Source organism: Ursus maritimus, unplaced genomic scaffold (assembly GCF_017311325.1).
Source record: "Ursus maritimus isolate PB19 unplaced genomic scaffold, ASM1731132v1 scaffold_19, whole genome shotgun sequence".
In the NCBI taxonomy this organism is placed as follows: Eukaryota; Metazoa; Chordata; class Mammalia; order Carnivora; family Ursidae; genus Ursus; species Ursus maritimus.
Window position 1 is genome coordinate 48,125,026 of NW_024424341.1, and position 9,065 is coordinate 48,134,090.

Consider the following 9,065-nt stretch of genomic DNA (forward strand, 5'->3'; position numbering starts at 1 on the left):
AAAAAATACCACACATATTTACTGCATATTTATTCTGTAATAATGCTGAAGTACAGCATGATATACTCTAATGCTAAATAATCTGAAACAAACTTATCTAATGAGTAATCTAGTAAACAGCAATTTGGAGTTCGGAAAACCATAGCAGCACTGGGAAGATGAGGAAGAATTTAATCACACAACGTTACAAAAATATTTTTCTGAATATTAGTTATAAAACTATATTCACTTGGAATGGCCATTTTACAATATTAACAAGTGGTGTAAGTCAGTTATGTTGCATTATACATTCAGAAAAACCGTCATCTATAAATCGTGACAATTAATAAACGTTCTAGTAACCTATAGTGAAACCAGGATAGAAATAATAAGTAACCACAATTGCACAAAATTAGTTTGTGGAATTCTTAACAAATCTCTCTTAAGAAAAAAAGCAAGGGCTTCTATTCTGGAACCAGCACACAATATGAGAACTGGAATTTGTGTTAAGACCACTCACTTTTGGAGTATCAAGTCCAGTAAACACTTAACATTATGAAGAATAATAACTGGGGAAAGAAGTCAGAAATCAGTTATGGTTTTTTTTAAAGTAATCTCTGCAACCCAGTGGGGCTCGAACTCATGACCTGGAGATCAAGAGTGACAGGCTCCATGGGGCGCCTGGGTGGCACAGCGCTTAAGCGTCTGCCTTCGGCTCAGGGCGTGACCCCGGCGTTATGGGATCGAGTCCCACATCAGGCTCCTCCGCTATGAGCCTGCTTCTTCCTCTCCCACTCCCCCTGCTTGTGTTCCCTCTCTCACTGGCTGTCTTTATCTCTGTCAAAAAAATAAATAAAATCTTTAAAAAAAAAAAAAAAAAAAAAGAGTGACAGGCTCCACCAACTGAGCCAGCGAGGTGCCCCCTAAATCACAATTTTGATTTTATGCCTGCAGTTATCTAACAGCCAAGCAACAGACCAATTCCCTATCTACAGAGTGTTCCTTGACTTTCTAGATCATTGGCCACAAGGTATATGTAATAAAGAGCTTGTGCATGAAAACCTCATTAACTAAGGCCAGATCAGACACTGTTTGGACAAAACTGCAGGAAAAAAACCATACAAAATATAACGCGGGCTGCATGGTCTGAAAGTCTGTGTCCACCCCAATATGAAGATGCTGGCTGTGGGGCCTTTGGCAGGTACCCAGGTCATGAGGGTGGAGTACCGTGAAGGGGAGTAGAGCTGTTAGAGAAGAGACAGGAGTGCCTGCTACCTGTCACGCTTTCCGTCATGCAGAGATACAGCAAGAAGACGGAGTTCGCCACCAGAAAGAGAACGCTCATCAGGAACTGAATGAACTAGCACTACGATTCTGGACTTGCCACCCTCCAGAACTGTGAGAAAACAATTTCTATTAGTGAAGCCGTCTGGTTTATGGAATTTCTTGTGGCAGCCTGAGCCAAGACACAGGCGAAAGGCCAACCGATTAAAATCATGACAGAAGGCTGCTATATCTTACGGAGCAAAGGGATTTCTGAAACTTCACTGTAAAACATGGAATATTCTAAACCTTCTAACAGCGCTAAAAGCCTTGAAGTAAGGGGCGCCTGGGTGGCTCAGTCAGTTAAGTGTCTGTCTTCGGCTCAGGTCATGATCCTGGGGTCCTAGGATCGAGCCCCACGTCTTCGTCAGGCTCCCTGCGGGGAGTCTCCTTCTCCCTCTCCCTTTGCCCCTCCCTCCACTCGTGCGCATGTACTCTCTGTCTCTAATAAATGAATTAAATCTTTAAAAAAAAAAAAAAGCCTGGAAATAAGTTACCACTATTTTTTTTTAAACATTTAATTTATTTATTTGACAGAGAGAGAGAGACAGCCAGCATGAGAGGGAACACAGGCAGGGGGAGTGGGAGAGGGAGAAGCAGGCTCCCGGCAGAGGAGCCTGATGTGAGGCTCGATCCCAGGACTCTGGGATCACGCCCTGAACCGAAGGCAGATCCTTAACGACTGAGCCACCCAGGCGCCCCAGTTATCACTATTTTTTTTTTTAGCAGGCTCCATGCCCAGCATGGAGCCCAATGCAGGGCTTGAACTTACGACCCTGAGATCAAGGCCTGGGCCAAAATCAACAGTGGGATGCTTAACCAACTGAGCCACCCAGGCACCCCCAAATTATCACTGTTTTTTAAATAGGGACAGTAGGCACATGGGGTTTGTGTTTCTAACCACTATGTATAGAGAAAGTAAGTTAGAGAAACAGGATTGACCTGGGCCTGCAGGTTCACACAATGTGTTCTTATGCACGACTGCCTACAAGTCACAGTCAAGATCAGGAGCTCCGAGGGGCGCCTGGGTGGCACAGTGGTTAAGCGTCTGCCTTCAGCTCAGGGCATGATCCCAGAGTCCTGGGATCGAGCCCCACATCAGGCTCCTCTGCCGGGAGCCTGCTTCTCCCTCTCCCACTCCCCCTGCCTGTGTTCCCTCTCTAGCTGGCTGTCTCTGTCAAATAAATAAATAAAATCTTAAAAAAAAAAAAAAAGATCAGGAGCTCCGAGATAAATACTTCGATGGAGACACGAGAGCTGCATTGTGTTGCTGACAGTGTTACTCAGCCATCCTGAGTACCTCGTCACCCCCTGCGCATATGATTTCCCCAGTGTCCTGAAACAGCGATACAGTGGATAAACACGGATCTTTCCTTACACAGGGAGAGCAGTGTGGCTGGTGAGGGGTCCTGTGGGAATGAGGGTGTTCAAGAATACAAAATTAATATGCTAGTAAGCACCGCTGTAGCTGTCCAGATCAAGGTAGCATGTAAGGAAAGGCCAGAAGGAAGGAGGTCAGGAGTGGAGGGCAGGAAGTAAAGAGCACACGGGAGAAGTGACTGAACTTGCCAATCTATGGGAAGACAGATGTACCAGGGCAGTTAGAATTCTGAGCTCGGGAAAAAAGAAGGAACTGATGTGGCAAATATCATCATGCTGTCCCGTTCTTACCTGGAGGACTTAGAGTATGGATGTGGGGCAGAAACGGAAGACATTTAACAGGGAGGGACAAGGAAGAAGCCACGGTTAGTAACCAGGGAGGATGGGTGGCCGCTGAGGGTGAGGCAGAGGGGAAATAGGGAAACCCTGGTAAAGTGGGACAAAATTTGAGCTACATGGTGACTAAGGTCTGAGGAGCTAATGTACAAGATGGTGACTATAGATGATAATATTGTATGATTGAAACTTGCTCAGAGCATAGAGCTTAAGTGTTCTCACCAAAAAAAGAAAGAAAGAAAATAAGTGAGGTAATGTGTCTTAATTAACTTGATTATGGAAATCCTTTCACAATGTATGTGTATTTCAGATCTTCGTGGGGTACGCTGAAAATATACTACAATTTTCTTTGTCAGTTATACCTCAGTAAAAGCTAAAAAACAGTTTCAAAAATTCATCCACCACTGCCTCCTCTGAAGACTTAAAGAACAGTTCATATGAATATCTCGCTTTCTTCTAAGAACCAGGGAATCAAGAGCACCGGGGCAGAAGAAATGGAATTGGATATTCTCTTTTTCATAAGGTCGATGCGTACTTGAGCTCCGGCACCATGCCTGACTGAGTGTGTAGATCATCGGAAGAAAGTGTAAAGGAAAAGTCCAGATCCCACATTCATCTCTGAGTCAACGAGGCTTCAATCTCGGTCAAGCAGGGCAGGGGCTCCCAGGAGGCAAACAAGGGAAAAATGCAATGAAACCCAAGGGCAGACCCCCCCACTGCAGGAGGGACGTTTTCCTCACCCAGAGAGACCAGGTTCCGGTAGTTCTCCACCATCACGTCCCTGTACAAGGCCCTCTGGGCAGGGTCCAGGCACTCCCACTCCTCTGGAGAGAATTCTATGGCCACATCCCTGAAGGTCAACCATCCCTGAAATGAGAACACACTTCACCAAGGAGCCATGGGGAGAGTTCTTATGTTCACATAACGAAAAGACGAGAGATGTGTAAGGATCGATTCAGATGAAGTGGGTGTTCTCACAGAGCCACATAAGGTCTTTCTGAACAGGTTATGTGCCCCTCGTTTTGGCCTATTATACTTTCCCATAAGAGGTTAGGATGGCCTCTCAATCAATAAGGCTTTTCTCATTTTTGTGGACGACATAGGAAATATAAAAACAGGAAATCAGGGGCGCCTGGGTGGCACAGCGGTTAAATGTCTGCCTTCGGCTCAGGGCGTGATCCCAGCGTTCTGGGATCGAGCCCCACATCAGGCTCCTCTGCTATGAGCCTGCTTCTTCCTCCCCCACTCCCCCTACTTGTGTTCCCTCTCTCGCTGGCTGTCTCTATCTCTGTCAAATAAATAAATAAAATCTTTAAAAAAAAAAACAAAAACAGGAAATCAGGGGTGTCCGGCTGGCTCAGCCGCAGGAGCGTGCGGGTCTTAACCTCGGGGTTGTGAGTTTGAGCCCCACATTGAATACAGAGATTACTACGAAAAAATAAACTTAAAAAAAAAATAGAAAATCGAGACAGGGCTACCTATAAGAAATGTTATTTATTGTGTTTTACACACTGAGGGATATTCAGTATCTACACGAGCTAGAGCACGAGTGGTATCTTCACAGATGACAATGTCCACAATGACTTTGGAGAAGGGCCAGAATCTAAAAATTGGAATAATGACAGCAACAGCAATGACGAAAACCTCCTGAGTGCTTCCCATGTGCTGGGCATTACGCTCAATGCTTCGCACGCACTAAGTGTAACCACATCACTCATTCAGGACAGGTCTGTTCCCATCTTCCTGAGGTGACAGCTGTGTCACACACATTCCCCGAAACCCACCCAAGGGCAAATGCTAAGAAACGGAAGAACGAGCTCCCAAACCCAGATGTTTAGGTGCTGGAACCGAACCTGAACAATTAAACATACACACCAGACAGCATCGAGTCTTAACCTCGGGGTTGTGAGTTTGAGCCCCACATTGAATATAGAGATTACTAAGAAAAAATAAACTTAAAAAAAAAAATAGAAAATCGAGACAGGGCTACCTATAAGAATTGTTATTTATTGTGTTTTACACACTGAGGGATATTCAATATCTACACGAGCTAGAGCACGAGTGGTATCTTCACAGATGACAATGTCCACAATGACTTTGGAGAAGGGCCAGAATCTAAAAATTGGAATAATGACAGCAACAGCAATGACGAAAACCTCCTGAGTGCTTCCCATGTGCTGGGCATTACGCTCAATGCTTCGCACGCACTAAGTGTAACCACATCACTCATTCAGGACAGGTCTGTTCCCATCTTCCTGAGGTGACAGCTGTGTCACATACATTCCCCGAAACCCGCCCAAGGGCAAATGCTAAGAAACGGCAGAACGAGCTCCCAAACCCAGATGTTTAGGTGCTGGAACTGAACCCGAACAATTAAACATACACACCAGACAGCATCGCGCACGCACTAAGTGTAACCACATCACTCATTCAGGACAGGTCTGTTCCCATCTTCCTGAGGTGACAGCTGTGTCACATACATTCCCCGAAACCCGCCCAAGGGCAAATGCTAAGAAACGGCAGAACGAGCTCCCAAACCCAGATGTTTAGGTGCTGGAACTGAACCCGAACAATTAAACATACACACCAGACAGCATCGCGGGTGCACTGACAGAGGGCTCCCTGAGACAATTTGAATCTCCAGGTTACAGACCCGCCCTGATCACACCCCACACAGAGCAGGCCCTCTCCCCTCTCCCTGGGTCAGGGGCTGCTGTCAGCCTCAGAAACGGAGGACCCAGAGCCTTGGGGCTCAATGCTGGATACACATCAGCAGGGAGGAGAGATGGGGGGGGGGAGCGGGCCAAGAGGTTCCCCTGAGAAGTGGTATCAGATCGAGGACTTGGGGGAGAGGATGTTTGCCACCTGCATCTGAGGGGCCAGACAGTTCCAGGCAGAGGGACAGGCCCTGGGAGGGCCCTGGGCAGGAGCAAGCCTGGGCCCAGGAAAGGGGAAGAGGCCAGCATGGCTGCCGCAGGGTGAGGAGGAGACCAGCTGGAGTGGAGAGCAGAGAGGCCTGGGTAGGGAGTAGGGAGGGTGAGGGGTGTGGGGAGGGTGGGGGGCGAAGCAGATCAGGAAGGGTGTAGTCTTCCAACATCTGCCTCCCACATCTTGAAAGAACTTTAGAAACCATGTATTCCTCCTCTCATTTTAAGCAAATACCAAATTTTCTTTATCTTATCCATTAAAACATTTACAAGTAACGGAACATCTCATATTTAGAATCATGCCAAGATGTGCATCTGGGCCTCAGGAAGTACAGGGTCGCCCTTAACCAATATGCGGAAGAAGCAGGGGGAGGGCCACTGGGGGAGGCTGAGTCAGTTCTGCACAAATTAAGATGCCCACACCCGGCAGAGACGTCGAGGCAGCTGGACACGGGATGGAGTTCAGGGCAGAAGTCTGGTGGACAGGGGAGTCTGGGAGACACGCAGGTGGTGTTGAGCCAGGAGATGAGGTGATGAGAAAGGGCAGGGGTGTAGACAGAGAAGAGGTACAAGCACCAAGTCGCGGGGCGCCCACACTCAGAGACCAGGCAGTTCGGCAGACACCAGCAGAAAAGCCAAGAGGTGACCAGTGATCAGGAAAACCAACAAGCAGACAGAGTAGGAACGCTTAGCAGGATGTCCTCCAACCAAGAACAAACGTGTCGAGGAAGAGGGAGCGGTCACACGGGGCCACCTGCATCTGACAGGAAAAGCAAGATGAAGGCAGGAAATTCAATCCTGGACTGAGAAATGGGGTCACTGGTGACTCTGAATCAGAAAGTCTCAGGGGCGCGGTGGCTGTTGAAGGCTTGACGGGATGGGGTTCACGGGACAGCGGGAGACAGGATCTGAAGACGGTACAAGCAAGCTTTCAGTGGCTGGTGTTCTGAAAGGGAGCACGGAAGAGCAGGGCGTACTAGAGGGGAACTTAGCTCACAGAGAATGCTTTGGTTTAAAGACGCAGGATGTCAGTGAATACAAAGCTTTGGGGGGTGCGTGTGAAGGATGGGCAAAACCACCATCTGCGCACGCCGACTGAAGAAACTCGCGACGCGCACAAACTGAAGACGCAGTGGAGGAAGGATGTCATACAGTCATGAGACGGTGAGTGGGGCTGGCGACCCGGGAACAGCGTGGGGCACACAAAGTGATACTGGTACATTCTCCGGCACGGCCTTCATTTTGGGGGACCGAAACATGCAGGGGTCTTGTCTGTCCTTGGAACAGTGTTCATCATGAGGGATGGGGGAGCTGAGCAGGAGCGGAGCAGGAGCGGGAAGCCAAGAGTCCGGGCGCCTGGCTGGCTCGGTCAGGAGAACATGTGACTCGATCTCGGGGTTAAGTTCGAGCCCACATTGGGCATAGAGCTTACTTAAAGGAAAAAAAAAAAAGCCAAGACTTCTTCATTCAGACCACGATCCGCCCTCTCAACAGATGACTACGATGATGCAGCTGCCCCAACGAGACCCCAACATCTTCTAAAAACACGGCAAGCTCTCATTTAGATCTTCCAAAATGCATCTGAGTCGTTCTTGACTTACAACCCAGAATAATCCAAAAGAGCAGTCATCCCTCAGAAGGTTCTCTGAGACCTTTCCTCCAAATCCTCTATATGAGACAATGAGTCTTGCGTTCCCACACAGAAGTCAATAAGTGATTCTGGCACAGACCCCACAGAGGTTACCGTGTGGGGCGGATGCCGGCGGCACCCCCCCCCCATCCATCCCCTCAGGCCCAAGGCACCATCCTGCCGCAGCCAGCTCTCCCTGCAGGACGCAGCTCAGGCCCCGGTTCCACCAACAGCACGGGGCACCGTGTCTCTGCCTAAGCCCAGTCCCTTCGTGCCTCCTCGGTGTCATCAGGAGTTTCCCAATTAAACCCCAGCAGGCAAATCTCAGTCTCCGCATCTGCGTCCCAGGGAACCCGAGCTATGACAGTGGCACCCCAAACAGACCCATGCAGTCCCACGACTACCCATAAACCCACTTCCAGGTGCTCCTGCCAGCACTGAGACACCCCTTTCCAACAGCTCCACACATCCCTCGGCCCCACAACCATGCTTGGGACATGTGCACACGCCGTTCACTGGGCCATCTAGACGCCCACACTTGCTTCCATGTTCCTCCTGCAGACCCCTCAAGGCTCAATTCCATTTCCCCCCCTTTTCCTACCTCTCTCGCAGGCACGCACGAGCAAACCAGGCTAAGGCACAGGGACCGCTGGGCACAGGCACCACAGCAGTGACGGACACAAGGGCCAACTGAAGGGCGCTGGGCCTTCACTATGAAGACCGAGACGTTGGCCCTGCTGGGAACACTTGTGAAATGAGGATCCTTGACCCTGAGCACATCAACTGCTGGAAGGCAAAGCCGCTGCCCGAGATGCAGCTGCTCCCTGGCGATGCGCCCAGCGCCGATGACCTGGGGGGCTGCCAGAAGGCAGTGACACCGTGGGTGACACATGTGGGGACCCAGGTCTGCAGGGCTTTCTAGGATTCAGCACATCCTTTTGCTCTTACTTTGACTAAAATAAGCAGCCATGGGAGGTTTAGATCAATTAGTGTTGAAACTTCCAGAAGAAATATGGGTACCATCCTCATGACTTGCCCTAGCTCCTTGGTCTTCTGAGGACTACTCAGCAAGCATCGGAAACACAAGCCCAAAGGAAGGTGCAGCAGCCAGCCTGGGCGCCCCCCAGTAGACGGAAAACACGAAAGGCTCCAAATATCAATGGAGAAGAGCTTCTCTCATCTGGGTGATTGACATGGAGACAATTCAGCCCGCATGACATGGCAGACTGACTGGGGAAGGGCACTTCAGATGACGGGTGGGCAGGAGAGGCTGGAGACACATCTCTGAGCCTACACCTGAAGGAGGAGAAAGGGCCAGAGCCGAGACGATTAAGAGACAGAAGGTAAGAGTAGGGTCCAGGTCCTGTGACGGAAATGGTTGGTGTCTGGGAACAGAGACGAGGTGAATGTGACTGGGGCAGAGTGAGCGTGTGAACTGTGTAAGTTCCCAGGATGAGGCTGGAGACCCTGCCAGAGGCCCTGATGATACA

At 49.4% G+C, this 9,065-nt stretch overlaps 1 protein-coding gene across 3 annotated transcripts in view; it reads right to left on the reverse strand.

Moving 5' to 3' along the window:
* The window catches only part of LOC103657324 (zinc finger protein 665), a 15,905-nt gene extending 11,695 nt beyond the window's left edge, over positions 1 to 4,210 (reverse strand). For all 3 annotated transcript variants that reach the window (XR_005835507.1, XR_005835508.1, XM_008684774.2), the window contains exon 1: positions 3,759 to 4,210. Coding sequence is in view for 1 of the 3 variants with exons in the window: in XM_008684774.2 (XP_008682996.1) it covers positions 3,759 to 3,792 (34 nt within the window). In the remaining 2 variants the exon portion in view is untranslated. The remainder of the gene's footprint in view (positions 1 to 3,758) is intronic.
* Positions 4,211 to 9,065: the final 4,855 nt, after the last annotated feature.